A 21,953-nucleotide genomic window follows, 5' to 3' on the forward strand; every position below is an offset into this window, starting at 1 on the left:
ATTTGTCTCATATTAAGTTATGGTGCATTGTTTGTGTCTGAATACGTAGTAAGCAACATGTGTGACAGAATTTCCCTAAACAAACTTTAAGCCAGAATTCTTGACAGGATCTGCATGAATCATATTTTTCACATCACATCTGGCCAACTGACTCGTCGTTCTGGATTCGTTTTCATTTCTTGGATTAACACGACTCCTCTCAAAGTTCAGACTCCACCGAACCTGTTCTCCAGACAGGCTCAAGTAAACCCCGAGAGCTCCAGGGAAGCTTTTCATCTAATACCCTGGTCTGAATCACTCTGCTGTGTGACAGTGTGATGGGAAAAGACAAAATGCCACAACACTCACCCAGCATCCTGCGCTTCATGGGCCCGGATGATAGATAATAAGTTATTGTGTTGTAGAAAGTCACAGACTGCAGGGTAGCTGTTGAATAAAGAGACAAACATTTGCTTTAGTCACACATCAAGAAAAATCCCAGTAACATCAAGAAGCACAATCAATATAAATAACTAAATAAGTCATGGGTATTATTGATTGTGCTCAGAGAAACAGTGGATATACAACACCCAATTCAAGCTAAATTTGTTCTAAAAACAACTGTGGCTCATAAAGAGGTACACTGTCTTGAAAGCTTGGCTGTAACTTAAGGCTTTCATATCAATTTTAACTTCTACCTGAAATTTGAAGCAGGCCCGTTAATTTCTAAAAAGCCAGTATTTTGTGAGCCATGGTATTACAATGACTCATAAGCTAAATAATAACCCATAATATGCTTAACTTTCCAACAAGGGTTCATAAAGTAAGAGGTAGGTGTGATCCTTCTCAAACAGCGGGTTTTATTTTAGAATGAAACTCAAAAAATGTCAAGTATGACACATGATTCATAGCAGACCGTTTCTTGAAGAAAAAAGTAATCGCTGGGGAGTATAAGAGCATGTTTTATGCTCATGCTGATCTATTCAGTCTGTGAGCAGAGAGACCAAAAACCTACTGCTAACAATCAAACTACAGTAAGATTTCAGAGTTTTCCATTCTACAACCTTTCATTCCCCCAGCACTAGCTTCCACTGGAAATTTCCTTTGCTCACAATGAAAAAGGCTCAAGTCACATTGCTGCCAAACAGCATTTCTAAAGCAAGATCTCTTGATCTCAAAATAAGTGCGATCAAAAATGGCGTTACCACAATACTTTTGAGAGTTGCTCCTAACAAACATCCTATAAACCCCAGTGGGTGTCAGGATTTGTGAATCGTGGGATGCTGTGTAATGAACAGAGTGAGTGACGGCTCACAATGAATACGTGACACCTCAGCATTGCATCTGAAACACTTAGTGAATGTGGGAGGATTTTTTCAACAATAGTGGAGGCTAAATTAAAGGGTTATTTTTGCAGTTTCATCACTAGAATTTGTGCCTGATTAATATAACAGTCACGCTACAGTTTTTGCAGCAATGGGGATGGGATTTTATAGCATTTGATGACCTTGTCTGATGCAGATGTAGACAGATCATATGAGGGCATCTACAGCTACAATGTGTAATGTCAAACTTTTGTGATTCGGAGAAGTCTGATTAGAATCCCAACCTCATAGAGATAGCTACTCTCACTAACTCCCAATTATTTTTTTCCTGGGTTGTCATATTATCCAGTGATTTCTAAAGATATTTACAGAACAACATAAACCACAACAGAATATGAAAACCTTTGAGGATCAACGAAGAAACATCATGTGCTTGTTCAGAATACAGGTTGTGATTTTGTTTGTAAGTTCTGTAATCCTGACTCAACACCCCTGCAAAATCAGAGAACCACGAACAACGCCTACATGCAGCAATCAAAACTAAACTATACTATATATCTTGGCTACTGACCTTTCAGCTAAAGTACCACACATGAATTTTGTTTTCCAGTAACTGCTGCACAATGTACCCAGTTGATTTCTAAATTGCTTTTCAGACTTGATTTCCTCATTATAATCGACACAACACACCAGACTTTATGACGACCCTAATAAAATGTTGTGAAGTTGGACACACTAGCAGCTTTACTGCATCGCTGAATGTAAAGTGCTTTGGGGCAGGCTTGTAATAAAGTGTGGTGAAGATAGGTCAAAAACTGCTAAGGCAAACCAGTTTATGAAATCTGTGTGATAATCCATCACGGGAGAGTGAAATCAAAATGTTCATTTACAATCTGGGTGCATGTAAACACGAGAGCTCATGCATCCCTGACAATCACAACGAACATCTGCTGGGAGGCATGTGAAAAGGAGGCAGCAGCAGCCGAGAAGGAATTACAGATACATGGAGGCTTTTTTTTTCTTTGGAGGGTGGAAAGAAATTAGGAATAAATATTTTATTTCTTGATTTCCTGCAGCAGATGTAGATACACGCCATATGGTGCCATTTGGTAGACAAAATACATTTTGGCCTGGTTTGTTTTTTTGGCAGTTTGACTTTAGAGCTTTTCCCATCTGTCCAACAGCAGGGCACAGATGTTAATGAGCTCGATGGACAACATGAAAACTTTTGCAGGAAAGGACTTCATCTTCACCACGTTAAAATCAAAGTACTGGGTAACATCAATAGCCTAGATTAACGCTTGTGATAAAAGATGTAAAGAAAATCACTTTAGGCTGATACATCTATGCTGCTGAGTGGAGGCTAAAATGAAAGCAACCATATTCGAAACGTGCAATTTCATGCCTGAATTGCATTTGTAAAAGAGTTACGAGCGTGCCTACGGCGCTAGGGGAAAATATTGGTTGCTGCAAGACAGAAGCAACAAAGAGGCTGATGGTTTTTGGGGAGGGGTGTTGAGCAATGGCTCTCTCTGTCTGGCTTAAACTGTCTCATAAATCCTGAATGCCAGCGTGATGCCAATTAGCGACCATCCCCTGGGCAGATGAAGTGGAGGACACTGATGAAAACAAGACTGCAGAGGAATTTTGACCAAATGGCAGAAGGTTAACCTAGATGCTGGTACAACACAAACATGTGACAGTCAAATCAGTAGTTTGAGGTAAAAAGGCCACATACCTAACATTTCTGTTGGGTCTTTCTTCAGTAAAGTGACAAGAGGGTAAAAACTCTTTTACTACAGAACCAGTAGTGGATCAGGCTAACATAAACTAATAAAAGATGTAAAGGCAGTCTGCCTATTAGGCAAAATATGTCCTCACAAATCCACAATAACAGCAGTGCTGGGAGTTCATTTCTAAACATGGACATTAAAACACTATTAAAGGCCCCATGAAATGGAAGTTAGAGCGTCTTTAGGTTCTGTACTGTGATGGATTTCACATTGAAATGGAATATTTGAGCGGTGTACAGTTATGAGAGGGATTTAAATCAAATCCTTTGCAGTCGATTGGACTGCTTAAAATTGGGCGGGGCTTTGAGGTCTTTGAGTTTAGCGCAATTCAGAGCTGCAGAGGACTGCTGGCTCCACACTCTCCTCCCTCACCTGTTGTTAGATCAGGAGGAGGACGAGGGAGAAATGAATGATTTAGACCTCACACATCTCTTTCTATCTCGCTCCATATTGCTCTGTTAGCTACTACGACCCACAAATGGTGAAGTGCAGTTTTATATGACCAGTGTGGCTAGCTACTTGCCCAAAGTCACATTTGATTGGATGAACTTTTGAAAACACCCCTGAGCGCAGGATGAGTCATCAAACATTGAAACCATTTTACAGGAAGACAAAAGACAGGGATGTTCATGTAAAAATACTCTGATACTGATTTTTTTGACATATATTTGGCATATAACAAGAGATAAATGAACAATTAACACAAGGACACAGGATAAAAACTGGGAAAAGGTATTTTTCATCTCATGGGGCCTTTATGAAGACAGTTATGAAAGAAATGCTATCAAAAAAAGAAAAACAAAAAGAAAAAATGCATATTAAGAGCTTCAGGACATTTCTGACTAGTTCTGTTGGCTTTCCCCCGGCACGCCAGAGCCAAGTAAGCATCGCTCAGGCCATAATGAGCGGAGGGAGCGCCGAACGCACTTAGAGAGAGGACTGTGCCTTGCGGTAATGTGCCAGTTCATTACATTTTGCGACAGTGCAAGCTGCGTGCTCCGAGCATTTCCTCTGTTCAGTTACTCAGCTCAATTTAAGGTAATGTGGGTTACATAAATACTGGAGACAGCCTAAGGAGGAGTCTTTGGGAGTACTCTAATGCACACCAGCACCATGTTCTCACAAATGTTGGTCTCCTACCAGCAGTTGACAAGCTGAAGAATCAAGAAAATGAAGAGATGAGAAACGAATATTTGGCAGGAGGGCTTCTTGATTTATCAACTCTTGGTTATGTCTGACTACTACACCTGACTCTTTGTTCAAATATTCTGCCTGGGTTTGTCAGGAAAGCTTGGAAACTCTGCATTGTCTTGAAAATCACTTTAGCAATAAGGTTTCCACAGATTGTACGGCCAAAACTAATCAGTGGAGGATCTATTTTTCCTAAAAGTAGTTAAAGCAAAAAAACAGGACACAAGCTTTTCATCTCATGGCTAAATACAGCTACTACAGCTGGTGTTTTTAATTAAATGAAATAAAGTTATCTAACAGGCTGTTCCTTGGAATCCTGTCTGCTACTTCTAAAGTTTCCATTACAGAAAAGGTCGATATCTGCAAACATCAGATCCCTCTAACTGTAAGGGACAAAATACTCACCTGTAGAAGTAGGAACAGCCTCGCACTGTGTTGTGTGTGAAATGCTCTTGGCTCTTCTCATTCCCAAAGTCCTCCAGGGGGTCGGACCACAGCAGGTCGCACATTGGTCCATATGCTGGAGGCTCTTTGAATCTGTCTAGCTGTGAAGGAAAATGTAAGGACTCTTGTCAGCTTGTTCGACTGGAAAAAACTACACATACTATTGCAGAGAAAATATTTTGCTTTTTCTCTAAAAGCCATGTTGGCTTGTCATAATGAAATCGTGAGTCCAACTAACATGTTCACTGAAGTGATTCTGAATTCTAGTCAAGGTAGAAAGGAGTGGAATATTTAGGAAACACAGTATGGAAGACGTGTGAAAGACAGTGCTCATCTTTTAGTACCTAGAAGGCTTTTTTTGTGGAAAGCCATGAAAAAAAACTCAATGGCAGCCATTCTCTTAGAGCAATGAACATAAATGACTTTGCTTTCAGCCAGGGATAGCGCTTTCTCGAACAAAAGCTTGTGGATTACTGGATGGGTAGCATGATGGACACTTCAATTGAGCTAATTCTATTATGCATGCCCTCTGATTGCAGCCACAAAATCCATTTGGAATTATTGAATTAGTTTGAAAGCAGGATCCGACTCTTCCAACATTTTTTAATGAGAGTGAGGACCAGACTAGTGCTTACAATCCCCCGTGTCCAAGTCCTGAGCAGTATTTGAGAAAGATCTGGGAGAATCCACATCATGCTTTGCAACTACGGTTGTTATTGTCACAGCACATCCTACTAAAACAATACAATTTTTCCCTCATTAACTTTGACTTAATGCAGGAAATACATGAAGTGAACAGGAAGCTCAGATTTTCAACAAATGATCTGTATTTTTAAAGCCATTAAGGGCCACCTGCTGTTAAAAACACAGACAGACACACACACACACAAACACACTCAGACTGCAGCTTTATGAAATAATAAGAGAAAATGGTCTCGAATCAGACACATACTTTCCTGATGTCGTCAAGATTTGTGATTTCTGGAGACAGTCCTCCGTGTACACACAGGAACTGCTGGTTCATAAGTGCAGCCAGGGGAAGGCAGTCGAAGGCGTCCATACATGCGTCATACACCCTCTCTGAATACTTAATTCTACCTGTCATGGGGGGAAACAGGGCAGGGAAGGAAGAGCATGCCAAGTCAAACAACGTTGCTCTCATACATTGGGGCAGTGTGCTAGTCTGGGACGGAAAGGCTATTCAAAGTGCCAAAAACATCCCAAACACATTTTAAAAACAGCACAATTTCACAGTGCTTTTGTTTTTTTTTTTCCTACTCTGTCTGAGTCCAACTGAAATAGTTCTTTTGACATGTATAAATATCAAGAAAGGCAAAAAATCTGACTGAATCTTGCACCAGGCCAGAGGGCACTTTTAAGTGAGTGGTTGAGGTCAGTGGCTGAACTGGATGCATAATAAACAGCTTTTAGAAAGAATAACTCAGTTTTCCTTCCACTTTGTATAGATCTTCATGGACCAGATTGCTTACACTTAATTTGGATTAGGGGGGGAAAAAAATGAAGTGCCGAAGCATTACTTACATTCCTGCTTAAATGTGAAATACTCTGTTAAATGTCTACATTCATGATTCCCACGCAGCAAAAACAGTGTTTTGGGGTAAAGGATCTTTAAGGCCCACAAGTACAGCACACACTGAAACAAAGAAGAACAAGAAAGGATTGGAGAAAGGTTAGTTTGTCATCTTTAAATAACACTGGAAACATGAACCATGAAGTCAGACTTTGTCAATTCCACAGAGGGCATAATACAAGCAATTCTGCTTATGATGAAACATTCATGCGGTACACTTTGTGGCACGTTTCAAGCGTGCTCGAATAGATGACAAACCTTCAGAGGAAGCATCAGAAGACAGGCACGGCACACTCCATTAAAATATGTTTTATTAATAAAAGTATAATGTTTCAGACGATGAGATGACAGGAAATATATATCCGAGTAAATTCCAACCCACAGTCTCAGATTAAACACATGTATTTTGCCTCATATTTAAACTCTCTCTCTACATAACCTTAAGCTATACCGTGACATTTGCAATCCAGGCTACATTTGAAGTTATTACAAAAGCCTATTACCACTCCATCTGCAGCCTGATTTGATCTGCGCTCAAAGAAAGCTATTAATAAACACAGTTTCGGTTGGCACATGGTGTGTGTCACACTTGATTAGACCCTTGTGAGGACAAAAACAAATACACAGGACTCACTTCAATACTGAAATACCCTCTGTCAACGTAGTCCCCCAGGAAAAGGTAGCGCGTGGATGCTGGTGATCCTCCTACTTCAAACAGCTTCATCAGGTCAAAGAACTGCCCATGGATGTCTCCACACACTGGAATGAGATAGAAAGAGGGACAAAAGCACATCAGGATAACAGCTATTTTTACTGCTGAGAAACAGCAGATGAAAGTCTCTATCACACTGTGAGAGGCTATTTGCTTATTTCCATATTTTCCATCATAGGTGAAGAGCTTCAACAATAGTACAGTATCCCAGTAAACATGGGATATAGGACCATAAAGGATGCCATACATACTGTATATATAGTATCCTAGACTCTGGAAAACCTGCTTCTACAGTGGCTTTTCATAATTATACAGACATCTTGCTATTTAGTTTAACAGTTATCTTATTTGATTTAATAATGTGAACTTAATTTGTGTAAACTGCTCATTTGTAAGTGAACAAGGCACCATTAAAGACAGACCACAGTCCTCTGTCAGCTCTAAAGCCCACGCTTACATCAGGAAATTATGCAAAGGACAGAACAGAACAGAACAGTACATGCAAACAATGCTGATTTGTACAGAACTGGCCAGAAAACAGGCGCTTTTCCTAACTTGAAACATTTCCTAAATTGAGGATTTTAAATCTTAACTCCATTTACTTCAAAGCCAAATAAGAAAACTTGAACATAGTGACAAGTCACATTCGTAGTTAGTTAGCTGTCATGTCATCACAAACAAGATCTATCAAACTTGTTCTTTTAAGAATTACCAAGATTACATTTTAATACTTCAGTGCAAACTATTTTTATATAATGTAGCTTTCCAACATGGAAAGGAATCACAAGAACTGGCTTCAGTGTACAGTTTTGTGCCTCGCTTTTCTGCCACATCCTCTTTTAGCCTCTTTATAACCTTGAGGTGGTTCAACTGGCTAGTAAGACTTAATTTGAACGCACCTTGCCAAATACACAAATTCATTGGCTGAAAGCACTGGAAAGCTTTCAGTTGTATCCATTTCTAAACATGTCCTGTTAAGTTAACTGTTGTTACAAATCTGGCTTGTCACAGCAATTACAAACAGATAATTGCTAAGAACATGTTCGGCTGACCATAATAGTACTGACAGTCTGTTATTCCACTTGAATTCCCAGTAAATTTATCACAATCAAATCCTCTTTATCACTTGAATTACGTTGATGTAGTGTCATATCAAATCTATACAGCCACTAACAGCAAACCAGGCAGCTGTTAAATAGTGTCCAGGGAGAGTTTTGGGGATGAAAACATCCGTGTCAGAAATCTGCAACTCAATGTGGATTGGTTTTGTATGACCTTATGTGACCCTATACTCTATCACTCCCTGGGGAGACAGAAAGAGCAGAGGCCATCTGAGATTTGCTGCTTAGTCGCCATTGACTGACAGCATGCATGAGAGGTCATCTGATTAAAGAGCCTTGGGTCATCTTTGTAGATTCTCTAAAGGTCAGTTTGAAGGGTCGATTACACCTGAACCTATTACTTATTGATAAATTTCTTTCTATTTTCTTTCTTTCTATTTTAAATTTCTAAATCAAAAGAAAAGAAAATGTGTCCACAGTATGTTCAAGGTTGTTGAATGGCCTCTAATAGAAGAAGATTTACCTATGACCACTGTCATTGAGGGTTTGGGTTTCAACAGATACAGTACCAAGACATTTAAAGATGATACTAGAGAAATGCTATACAGAAGAATTTTTATATTATGTATGTTTGAATGTATAAATGTGGCAACTGCTGATCTTGTTTTAGCTACATTATCATCTTAATGTGTGTGGGTTTTTTGTTTGTTTTTAAGAGCTATGCTGAGGCAAATTCCTGTCAACTGTGTTGACATGGCAATAGAGTATTGATTGACTGATTGATTGACTGAGCATGGCATCCGCTTCTGATGTCAAAGTGCTGCAGTTCATCTATTCTTCAAGCAATATGCAAGCAATTAACAACAGGGTGAATAGATGGAAATCTATTTGAAAAGGACACAGATTCTTTTTACGCATGGCTGTTTGTCACTTTATGAACTGTATCTAGTGCTGAGAATTACAATAAGAGCCTGTGAAAAGTCTTTCAGAGAGATACCCAATTAGTGGGAGCTGGAGGACAGCGCTGGAGAGCAATTATCTGAAGTTACGAGCCTCATGAGACAGCTCTGCGAATCAGCTCTCCTTGACTGTATCGTAAACCTCCGCTTTACCATTTGTCTTTTATTAAACCCACACTGTGTAACTGTTTAAATCCACAGTAGGAACCGACTTCAAAAAGGAGCCTTGTTATTTGTGTCCGATTTGTAAAGATGTCCTTACTCCCTCTTGCAATCAAGTCAACTCTGCTTCAAACATGTGGCGCTGAGCTATTTTAGATTGGTTGTAAGGTTCCTGGAAAATTGATTTAATGGAACAAAAACCGCTCAAATGGTGCTTCAATAAATACAATTCAATTGTATTACTATTTATTAAAGGAAGAGTCAGTCATTCTGGACAAAGATTGTTGGTATTTGAACTAAACACCCAAACAAATACACCCCCTCCCTTTGTGCTCCTTCAGAATCTCCACCCCCCAAATTCATGGATTGGCATTGCCAAGGCAACGACCACAAGAGAAATATGGCGGAATCCAGAAAGATGCGAAACTGTAGAGTCACTTCTGTTCCTCTCACACTTTATCATGGGCGGGAAAAAAAATTGTCTCATGTGAGCACCACAGTCCATCCACACACTTTGTGGCCTCCCCACTCCACGTCTGTCCTCTCATCTCCCCAGGAGCTGAGACTGTCTCAGATTCAGTGTGGATTGATACATTTAATAAAATGGAAATGTATCTATTCTGTGACAAAACACTTTGTATGTGAATTGGCCATGACCTCTTTCTCTCCAGTTCACCAGCCCTCCCACCATTGGCTGGTGGTGTCCTCACACAGACAGCTGCTCTGATGACTTCCCCCTTTCCTGTGCACGAGCAGCAACACCCTCTGTTGATTGGCTAGATTGCTGTTTTGTGGCTCAGCCCGAGTCACTTTGTATTTTTCCCATTTACAGAGCCAGTGCTCTCTATGAACACTGGATATTTTTTCAGCGCATACACAGACTGGACTGTGAGGAGATATTTTCTGAATTTGACAAAAAGTGTATTGAACAATCTTTCTCCAGAATGACTGACTCTGCCTTTAATAACGTATTGCTGCTGTTTGAAAGTGACACCAAAATGATCACACTATCTGTAGTTGGTATCATTATTTACTGTACTGTATGTAGCAGAAGATATTGCATTCCTTGATGACATGTTGGAGGTTTGCGTTGACAAAAACAGGTAGTCTGCAGCTCTTTATCTAACCAGATGTGGCAGCTTTGTAACCTGATGCGCCAGATGGTTTGTTACACAGAACCATCTGAGAAGTCGTCCATGGAAACTGTTTGAGAAGGGCAGGCACTTTCAAAAAAATACTTGGCAGGTGATTGGATGAACCATCTGTCTATCACTACCTTGCGAGGCAGCTGGATTCGCAACGCTGATTGGTCCATATTTTACCAGTAATCCCATGCTATATTATTTTTGTAAAACTAATTTTTATCAATAATAAGTTACAGAAAGCAGTGCACGACTATGTAGGTGTTATATTCCTCAGTTAAAACAAGTGAAACTTATGTTTGTTTAGTAAGTACAGCCCTTTATATTTTTGTAACTGATAGAGATGTGTCATAAAGTTTTGGAGTTCGGTTTTGTCTCGAGTAGTCTACAAGTTTAGTCTCATCTAATTCATGTCCTTTAGATAAGCATATTTTTTGTACAAAATGATCATGTTTGCTCTTTTGAATTTTGTTTGGCCGTGTGTTCAGTATTGACAGGCTGACTGGGAGCAGCATTTTTGTAATTATTCAATGCATTCATTTAATTTATGATTCAAATACCTAATTTACTTGGGTTGTGAGGTAAGAAAAAGCCAATCCAACTGTTTAAATAAACCATTAATTTGAGAACAACATGTACTTGTCTGAAAATCTATGAAGGAAACTAAAACCTACATTGCTTGTATGAACCAAATGAGCCTCAGAAAGAAACCTGTTAAATCCCAACTGAATAATTTTACATTACATTGTTATTAAAACAAGTACACTGTGCTTTGCTGTGGGTAAACAAGGTAATGTACTGTACTACTTGATACCAAGAAGCAATAAAATGTGCCTAAATATTTTAAAAAAGGACAACACAACTAGGCAATCCAAAGTGATTCATTTTGCTTCATCTAGAAGGGTGTGTGATGCTAAGGCCGGTTATTGCTATGGAAACATCCCAATGGCATCGAAGCCTTTCAACAATGGCAGTTTATATCACAGAGAGAAAATCTAAGCTGCTGCTGACCTGATAAAGAGCATCTATGAGTATCACCAATGGCAACAATGCAGTGAATACCATTGTGTAGAAACACACAGGCGGATGCAAAATGCAACAATCTCCTCTGTAAAGTAATTGCTCAATAAATATTCTCATTAAACAGTGCTGTAGAGACCACCAAGAGAGCAATTATTGGGACAATCCAGTGTTTACAGCTTGCTACTGAAATGTGGGGGCTGTGAGCTTTCTTTAAATTCACAGTCCTCTCAGGGAAATAAACAATATTTTCATGTTTTTAGAAATCTGCAGGAGGGAGTCCAGTGAGGGAGTAAGAGCCTGCAATTTCACCTGAAGCACACGTCGAACACACTGTGTGTGGGAGGACTGTACCTCCAGCTGACCTTTTGGAAAGTTGTCACTTGCTGGCGAAGAAAACAGCAGAGCGACACAGCAATGGCGATAGTGCAATCACTGGCCAAAAAGATCCGATGTAATGGTCACTGTGAATTGTAGTCGCCTCATTTGTGTGAGCGCGGGCGACACTGGTCGATGCAAATCAAACAGAAACGCTACAACGGCTCACTCCTCCAGCTCAGGCTCTGCTTTATCACAGCATAAAACACAAATCCATCCATCGCTCTGTTCCAGTACACCTACAGACATGCATTGCCTCCCTCCCTCTTGTCACACAACACACAAAAACGAGGTGAAAACCAAAGCCCACATAAGAAGAGCAGGTGGGAGTACATTATCTGGAGTGAGAAACAATTTGTTCTGGCCATCTCCTGCTTGTGCGCTAAAGTGATCTCCCTGAGTAGCAGCATATCAGCGGGCAGCAGCTATTGAGTGGGTGGTGGGCATTACACAACCTGGCTTCAGAACCTACACAGGCCACTCCAAAGGCCGAGCTCATTGAGTGAGAGAAATCCACAGTGAGGCAGACTGTGCCAGATCATGTTTTGATTGAGACTGGATGAGAACAATACCCTCCGTTTTATGATGGAGCTCTCTGACAGTTTACTGTATACCCTGCGGAGCATGCATTTATGCAAAGGCGGAGGTGGAGCTAGCAATCTGTTATGAACATCAAACTGTCTATAATGTTTACAAAACTGCTATTACCACAACACACAACAGCAGTACCAAGATATGTCAATGTCAATGATTTAAAATTGGATTTTGAAGAGCTGAACGAACTTTGAATATTAATACTAATGATGTGAACCACTGGTTCCCAACCTACCCATGACCCCTAATCACAGGTTGTACATGTCTATAAACCCTGAATGGTTTCCTTTTTAGAGGTCAGAAGAGATAAAACTCACCAGTATTTCATATGAAAAAGACTTGAGAAGAAAAAAAAAATGTTGTGCACAGAAATATTTTTCTTCTTTTCTAAGTTTTCAACCCCTCTAGTTTATCTTGCGAGATCTTGGGAGGGTCCTGACACCCAGATTGGGAACCACTGGTGCAAACCATGTCGGTAAAATCCATTAAATCCCAACCAATACTAGATTTTTGAGGCTGATAGAAATCGGTATTTGAGACAAAAAAAATCTGATAATGTTACCGTTTATCAGTCCTTCATCAGAGTAGTACCACCCAAAAACATCTGGTGAATAAAGCATGGTGTAATGGGGAGCTGTGAGACATGTTTCAATTTTGATTGACTAGGAAGATATTATATCAATATCATGACATGAGACTATGTATCGATATTTATGCCACGATATGGCATAAATGTTGTCTTTTCCTGGTTTTAAAGGCTGCATTACAGTAAAGTAATGTAATTTTCTGAACTTACCAGACTTTTCTTTACTCATTATGTCCACATTACTGATGATAATATATCAAAAATCTATTTGTGTAAATATTTTGTGAAAGCAACTATAGTCATCCTTACAATATTGTCATAAAATTGATATCAAGGTATTTGGTCAAAAATGTTGTGATATTTGATTTTGTTCATATCGACCAGCCCTAAACAGTTTTTTTTTCTTTCCTGACTTTCCAAACGAACCATTTCATGACACCTCTGGTTTATCTTTAAATGTTTAAACTGGAATATCTAGCCCAACAGATACTGGATTTTTGTGGCTGATACCAATTTTGATATTTGAGAGTTGAAAAAATACAAAATTGATATATTAGCTGATTTCATTTTTTTTTTTTTTTTTTTTTTTTACAGAAACATACTAAATTTAAAGGAAATGTTGCACAACTTGTCTTCATCAGGGTACTGTCACTCGAAAACAGCCAAGAAAAAAAACCCATTAAACATTACAAGTGTTTCAGTGATTCTACTGTGCAGTGTTACCTCAACATCTAGTGAAAAATATAACTTTTTAAGTTTTAAAGTGTTGTGGCTTGTGTTATAGATTAAGCTCTGACATGGTCGAGCACCAGGACTAGAAACAGGTGTATGAACTGTGACAAAGCTTGCTGTTGCCTGGTGATGTGGCTGTACAAGCTTTATTGATGGGTGACTTGTGCGAAGGCCATGGGAGCAGCTTGTACTCGGTGGCCTAAGCCAGCTCCGTTCGTCACGCACCCCTCCTTCCATGAAAACCCCACCTGCCATCTGGCCCAACCAGGAAGTGACTATGTGAGTGTGAGAAGCACAGAGAGAGAGAGGAGAGAGAGAGAGAGAGAGAGAGAGAGAGAGAGAGAGAGAGAGAGAGAGAGAGAGAGAGAGAGAGAGGGAGAGAGAGGGAGAGAGAGAGAAAGAGAGAGAGATAGCACACATGTCATGGAGCTTTGCATCTATGATAAATATTTACATACTAATTTGCTGACCATGTGTCGTGCTGCAATAGGGGTTGTGTTAACGGGGAATGAGAGAGAGAGAGAGAGAGAGAGGGAGAGAGAGTTAAAGGGAGATAGAGAGAGAGAGAGAGAGAGAGAAAAACAGATTCTGAGCATGAAACAGAAGGATAAAACATGGCAGACAGAGGGAAGAGGCCAGTGCTGAGAGAAAGAAAGAAATGTTTATAGAGAACAGTCTGTGGAGTTCGGGAGCGTGCGTGAGAGGGAAACACAGCAGGAGCACGGGAACGCGCAACAGAGAAATCCTTGTTGAAAAGGAGTACTGAGTGGGAGAGGGGTTGAGACAGGGGTGTTGAGTGGGAGGCAAAGAAGTGCTTCATTGCCACGCTGGTATACACAAATGCACGCACACACACACACATACACACACACACACAGCTCCTCAGGATCCTCCGCTTCCACACAGAACAGAAGCAGTCCACTGTTTCTATGTAAAACAACAAAACGCAGGAGTTTTACTGGCCAATCCATCACTTCTACTGTTATAAAAATCTAAAATCGAGACATGTTAGTTTGTGACATACTAGCTTCTCAGAATTTGAAAGACAATCTGACCACAGCGGAAGGTCAGCATTAGAGCACATTTACACACAAGAGAAAACCAGAAAACCAGATTGTGAACCGTCTAAAGCAGGATATCATATCACATTTTTACATGTCTTGCAATAGTCTGATTAACTCCCTAATTTGCGTCATTTGGTAGTTATCAAGATCTCTTCTCTTCCCACATATTTTCAGTGCATTTAAGTTCATATCTTATATAAGAGCTACTGTCACTTCAACAGATTTTTTTTTTTTTTTTTTTCCCTCTGAGCTCCGGTGCAGTCTCTGAGAAAGATCACAGCTTTTACTTATTGTGCATATGTGTTTAGGTTTTGTAAATAGCCTACTGTTTGGCTGTGGAAATGAACTTGTTTAGTGGTGTTTAGTTTAAAGCTGGAGTGTGGAGCTTTTGTCTCCCCCTTCTGCCAGTGAGAGAAATTACAAAAACACTATCGACGTGCTTATGTCATATAACCTACTCTATTGCTACTGCTGTGGCTGTAAAATGGGGGATAAATTGTTTTGAGTGTCACACAACCCCCGAAAAATGACTCGTTTCACTATCAGAACTTTATCCGTTTGGTCCGATAACATTTGGAAAGTCTAGAGGAGCCGTGCGGTTAAATTATTTTATCCCCATTCCAGTTAGCTAACTGGAAGTTAGCCGGCAAAAGTCTCTAGTGCGTGGGCAGGGCATGCATTCATCCAGGCAGCGCAGTAATACCAAACCCGACACCAGATTAAAAACTCCAAAATACTGTGAAATAGAGAGATATGTATCTGGTGGTGATAGGCTTAATCAGCATTGTGTGAACTTGTGTGGCTTGAATGTAACGGATGTTGATGTATATGTAAACGTTCCACACTGCAGGTTTAAACCGGAAGAAGATCAACACAGTTTTGTTGAATTTCAATCTGAGTTAGAAATTAATTGCTACAACAGGTGACTTTTTTTCCCCCTTTCATCATCCGGTGATACTTTGTCATGCACCTGTCATTAACCACTCAAAAACCTTTAAGTTAGAAAGCTTGTTAATATGTATAACTGCCTGAATTGTCATCAGAAATCTAGCTGTGTTTAACAGGACGAACACGGCTCCGACCTGTTTGCACCTTTTAGTTTATCTCTCCTCCACAGCTAGACAAGATATCCTCTTATCAAAATGGCCTCAGTAAACACTGGAGACCCATGCTTTTGTTTAAAAAAGGACCGTGCATTCATGAATTTAAGTGTGTGCGATGCCTGCCAAATATGAGCGTAGTCCTCTGTGGACTATATTTTGGGAATGGTCTTGTATTAGTAAATGATGGGTTGCCATAGATCCTTTGAGTAGGTCTCTGCCTCTGATTACAACAACATCAAAGAAGCCTCATCAGAAAGTCTAATGGAGGAACAGGGCACTTGACCAGGAAGAAAGACAACAATAGATGCACTGGGTCTGTGCATATGCATCAGCGAGCCTCCTACTACAGTATGTTCCTCCACAGAGGCCAGCATGAATGAGCTCAACTTCAGCTCCAGGGCGCTGGTGATAGAATAATGCTCGACTGTAAAAAAAATTTAATAAATCTCGTGAAAAGAAATAGTGTCCACAAACAAATAACAGAAAATGTTTTAGCTTTTTATGCAGTTTGTTTTTGCATGAATGGTTGTAACAGTACGGTTGATAGCATTGATTAAAGGAGGTAAATGTTTCTTATTATCTTTTATCCAAGGTTAGCAGGCATTTTCAAAGTCAGCTGAGTAACTAAAATAGCAACAGTTTGTTGAGCTTTTCTGTGTCAGAGCAGTGTTTTAATGCATGAAGCAGCCGAGTGAGTGAGTGTCACCAAGCTTGTTAGTTTTTGGCAAATTAGATGAAGTAAACCTGTGTGTTTCTTAAAATACACTGCTGTGGCTAGCTACATAGTCCACATGTGGCCTGGAGGCACAATGAGTCACTTAATTAAGAAAATTAAGTTTTCATACTGTTTTACACATGCAGTTCTCTCTTAGGAGAGCCCAGTGTGTGTGTTTTATTCAAATCCACGTGTATCTGCTAGTATTCAAACAGTTAGGGCTGCACAAGTCATTGTGGGTGATCGTATAGTGCAATTTTAATTGTGATGTGACTCAACAAACCTTTTTTTCCTTTCATGTAAGAGTATAGAAATATTGCTTTAGTTTCTAAAAGTGAATCATCATCTGTCATGTGTTACAATAAAAGATAAAAAACAAGCACACACTTTATTTTTTTCCTGAGTTGTTAACTGCATTCTGAAATAATAACATTTTTTTGCATTTTGGCAAGAAGTATACAAAAGAATATACAAACAGGTGCAAATTGCAATAACATAATCAATAATCATAATACATTTGTATTAATACATTTCAGTGGCATCATACCCTAGTGTCACCTCTTAGAAAATACTATTTTGTCAGTGAGGACCTCTGGTGACAAACACAATGTGCCACATTTGACTCCTGACCTGTCACAGGGGCTTCGATGTCCAACAGGTTCTTCTCTGAACGCAGGATTGCGGCGCCCTCTCCTATGAGCCTCAGAGCCACCGTCTCCTCCACGCGGCCCTCCTTGGTTAGGTGGGCTTTCAGCACGTCCACTTTGGGCTTCCCCTCGCTGTCAAACACCTCTTTAGCCGTCAGCCGGTGACTCGGAGGGAACGGAACAGCTGCAGGGGTGGGAAAAAAAATAAAAAAGCATCATTACAGCTGATATACTTTCATAACATATTGTGCTTTAATATACTTTTCATTGACAAAAGGCTTAGGAGGATACGCAGTTAATTCCACATCAATGAGCAAACGGCATTTAAGCTGTTTGATTAGCAGGTACTTTGTACCTTCCAGGGGATCGACTCCCTGCAGGAGAGGGAGTTAGTGTTCACTCCCTTGCTTCCAGCCCACCCTCTGAGACAATTTACCAGATTGCTGCTATGATCTGTGAGTCATTTAATTTTCAATATTTATAACAGACCCACACAGTTTCAAGCTTGCTTGGCAATATTCACAGTAAAATAAATTACACTTTGAAAATGATAATGTCTAAAAGTAGAAGTAAGTCAAAATAAGATGTCTGTCAAAAACATTTTACTATCATAAAAAACCTTTCATATGTGCCGAAATAATGTGAGTGTATTATCCTGCAGAATTTAATATGAAACCATCTCTATATTTAAACATGCTTGATTTACCATGACATGATTTAAAGAATAAAAACATTTACAGACTAAGGGGTAAAATAAGGAGTAAAATTATGAATATTTTTGAGAGTATTGGAGGCATCATGGAAATTAGAATAACCAAATCCACTACAAATCTCTGTTACTGTCAGTTTTCATAATTGGTGGCTTATAAAGGATAGCTTTTCACAGCAAATCAGTGTGCTCCAGCAATTTTGGACACAACTGACACATTGAAAAGCCTGAATCCTCTTTGCATGCATTTTAATTTAAAACAGTGAACTTTCCAATCTAATTACAGCATAAAAATAGATGGTGCCCATTTTCTGTGCAGACATTTCTTTTTTTTTTTACAACCCCCTGATGAGCACATTACTTACTGACAGCAAAAGGTACAAAAAGCACATAATTAAAAATCATTCAATTCACCAGCCTCTTAGAGTTTAAAAAAGTAAGACGTGTTCTAAATAAACGTCCACTTGTAGACTTTGCACATAGCACAAGGGTGTGACTAATGCACTAAGCAAGTAGCCAATACTGTTGAGTCGGTGGCTGTGTGTGTGTGTGTGTGTGTGTGTGCACATCCATCCTTCCCAAAGGTGACATCAGTGGTAATCAGACCCGCACTTTATCTGTGTCACACTGTGCTATGTGATATTTGGTATCTCAACAGCAGTATTTAAAGCTTTCTAACAGGTGTATGATGAAATTACACATTTACTGGATATGCAGAGTTAAATTCTGAATTTTTTTTTTTTTTGCGTTTCTATGGCTTTATGAGTCTAAAAGGGGTAGGCTATCTGTGAAGTGGTGGTACTGTAAGTAAAACTAATCATTATTTTTATGCTGGCAAGCTATATGGTAGAGGAATTCAATTAAAATTCAGTGAAGTCAAGTTAAAGAAAATTTCCTTGAGTAAAGATCATAATGTCTAACCTGCTTTATGATTCAGTGCCATATATATTGCAGTAGCCTGGTAGTTGTATCAACATCTGTATGTAGTCAACAATTCAATAATATTATCAGTTTTCACCAGGGGGGATTATAAATAAATAAGTACTTTAATAATAAATACATGTTCTTTTCTCATTTCAAGTAAAATAAGGGCTGCATTTCAAAATAAAATACATAATAGAGGTAGCTTGAGTTTCCTTTTCTCTTCTTTTTGATTAACTCTATTTCACATCTGAACAGTCTCAACCAATTTTATAACAAACAATCTCAACACATCTTAACAACAGCTTTAACACCTCCTTTTGCTTTCTTTCCCTCTTATGCCCCAATCCTCCACTCTCTCTTGTTCAGTGACAGAAGTGAGCTCTAGCTTGTCCTGCTAGGGTTTTAAATCTGAAATGTGTTCTTGTGGATCAATCATATTGGGCTCTTAGATCGTTTATTTTCTGTGCCCTCGGTTTAGATTTGAGTGGGTATATTGGCTCAAAAGATTTGTGATTTGTCTCGTAGTGGCTCTTCACAATCGCCACGGTCTCAAAACATATGAGACATTCTGGTTTGTGGGAAGAAGGAACATGTAAGAGTCCGTCCATTCTTGATCAAAAGCTCTGTTTTCACTATCTACTTTTCTCTTTTTAGGGCACACCATGTGAAATTTCTTTTCTCTGACTCGCTTATTTCTCTGACTGTAGTCTCTCGTCTCGTCTCTACCCTGTGTGTGTGTGTGAGTATCTCACTTCGAGTTGCAATGCTTTTCAGAATTCACAGATTCGATTGGCTGAGCAGCATCACGTGAGATGATTTATAACGCATGCAATTGGTCTATGAGTCTCCTGGGCTGGTAAACCAGTGCTATAAAGGCTGGAAAAGCTGTGCCAGCTAAAATAGAAACGCTCCGTCAAAATTTAATAATTCTCAATAGTTTATCGGTTATAGGTCCTGGTTGGGATAGCACGGCGTCTGGGTCTAGACCTGGACTGCGGTCTGCCTGTTAGTGACCTTGGCTATATGGGAACTAGGATATTGTTCCTATCTCACAATGATTTGCTTCTTATCTCCTGTTTTAATGCTCTGTGTGGCATGACAGAAGTATTGTAGTGTTCTACATCTTAAAGAAACTCATTTAGTTCCTTCTATGTGCAACACCATTAATGTAGGACAACTGGCAATGTCAAGACAAAGTACTTACACCACAGCTCTTCATCTATCAAACTTTGTTCAAGCCAAACACCTCATGTCAAACACTCAACATCAGCCTAATGTCTCCACTCAGGTATCTGGGGCATTCAGAAATCCCCATCTGAGGTAGAATTACCCAAGGCCCCAGGTTGGCCTCCCCTGAGCACCTGCTGTGCAACTCTAGCCTGAAGCCAGGGCCTCGGGACTTCTGACTTGTACAACTACATCACGCTGGCCCATGAGATGTTGGAAATATACAGTATCAACATTCTCGTGAATTATTATGAAATTGTTTGGGGGCATCCAGTTAAACAGAAAGGTGGGCTGCACACTGTGTGTGCACAAAAACCCTGCGTTATTGTGGATTTTTTTTTGTCATCCTCCCTCTCTTCGTTCTTCAAAGGACATCTATGTGAAAGGTACAAGAGTAACGTAACTCCGTTAAGGAATAAGGCAGTGCATGTGTGTATGTTTGTGTAAATGTGCGTGTGTAGTTGCACGAGCACAAAGGGTGAGCGGCAAAAACATGACGTGAATGCGAGCGGAGCAGAGGAAAATTTAGCATTAAGTTGTCAATCTGGCAGTACATGTACAGTACAGACTACAGTTTGTCCGTTAATAAATGCAGCAGCTCCTCAAGACAAAGAAATTACTCATCTATCGAAGGGGGTTAGCCCTGAAGTTAGCAACAACGCATTAGCTTAACTTGACCAGGCTCACTTAAGGTGGACTGACTTTTAAGATTGCCTGCAATTCTCATTCTAGTGTCAATGTCAGCCGCTCTTTAACAGAGAACGGAGAAATGGTTGATGAGTCTCTTTCTTGAGTCGTCGTCATCTGAACTTCACGAGACTAATTTTATGTTATTTTCATTTATCTTTGCAAAGGATATATTCTGTTTGTGTGGAAAAGTAGCTGGTGGTGGACCCATTCCATAAACGATACATGCAACACACCTTTGGGTAAAACTATTGAGTTTAAATGAGGAGAAGGATGGGAAAACCCCATGTGTAATGGTTTGATTATGTTTCCATGAACGACAATCACCGTTAGTCAGACAGCTATTAAAATATCACCAATGGTTTGGTAAATATGCACATCCATAGGTGAGGGGAAGGTTAGCCTTTGAGTTGAGTACATAGCAGTTTTGTGGAGGATGGGTGTTCCCACAAACACTACAGCAATTGGTTGGTAACATCAGAGTAGCTGTGGACGGTGAGCAAGCCACATCTGCTCCCACTGAAGTGACATAACATAACATATTTTAAAATTCAAACACTGAAGAATAACATTTTTCTTTAATAGAAATAACCCACGTGAAAGCTGTGTTTGTTGGCGCACTGGCAACCTCTCAACACATCATCCTTTTATTTCCTACAGTCATGACAATGGAAACACTGTGAACTTTCCCCTTGTGGAATTTCTAACAGCCCTCTTATTAACAAGAGTAACACCCACCTCTGCCAAAACATTACATGGCACATTGTAATGGTAGGTTCTACACTCTAAAGAAAAAGGCGTTTCTCCCATGACAAAAATTTAAAAGTCCTGCTCTAAGGAAAAAGCCAAATGCAGATTAAAAACTCCATCAAGGAGGAAAAATGATCAGACTGTTGGTTGTGTTATTTGAACAAGAAGACAAATGGTGGTGTCAAATATTGCATTAAATAATGAGCCATATCTTTCCAGTCACTGCAGTTATTAGCCATTTCAATATGAGCTACTGACAGTCGAAGTCTAGCAAAAAAAAAAGAAAAAGAAGAAAAATCTCAGCAACCTTTTCCATTTCCTCCCCCAAAAACAGTACCACGACATTCCCGCACAGCAATTGCTGATTGTTGAGAATAACCCTGTGCATCTATCCATCCTTTTACACAGAGCTTTACGGCTGTGAGAGCACATACTGACCCGAGGCTATCTGCCTGAAA

At 39.7% G+C, this 21,953-nt stretch overlaps 1 protein-coding gene across 4 annotated transcripts in view; it reads right to left on the bottom strand.

Annotated features, from left to right (window-relative positions):
* Positions 1-21,953, bottom strand: part of LOC137175080 (protein phosphatase 3 catalytic subunit alpha) — a 74,591-nt gene that overhangs the window by 24,637 nt on the left and 28,001 nt on the right. For all 4 annotated transcript variants that reach the window (XM_067580739.1, XM_067580738.1, XM_067580741.1 and 1 more), the window contains exons 2-7: positions 17,182-17,382; positions 6,958-7,082; positions 6,275-6,386; positions 5,685-5,830; positions 4,694-4,833; positions 349-426 (exon numbers count right to left, since the gene is read on the bottom strand). In XM_067580739.1, coding sequence (XP_067436840.1) covers positions 349-426; positions 4,694-4,833; positions 5,685-5,830; positions 6,275-6,386; positions 6,958-7,082; positions 17,182-17,382 — 802 coding nt within the window. The remainder of the gene's footprint in view (positions 1-348; positions 427-4,693; positions 4,834-5,684; positions 5,831-6,274; positions 6,387-6,957; positions 7,083-17,181; positions 17,383-21,953) is intronic.

The sequence above is a fragment of the Thunnus thynnus genome, chromosome 22 (assembly GCF_963924715.1).
Source record: "Thunnus thynnus chromosome 22, fThuThy2.1, whole genome shotgun sequence".
NCBI classification, from domain to species: Eukaryota; Metazoa; Chordata; class Actinopteri; order Scombriformes; family Scombridae; genus Thunnus; species Thunnus thynnus.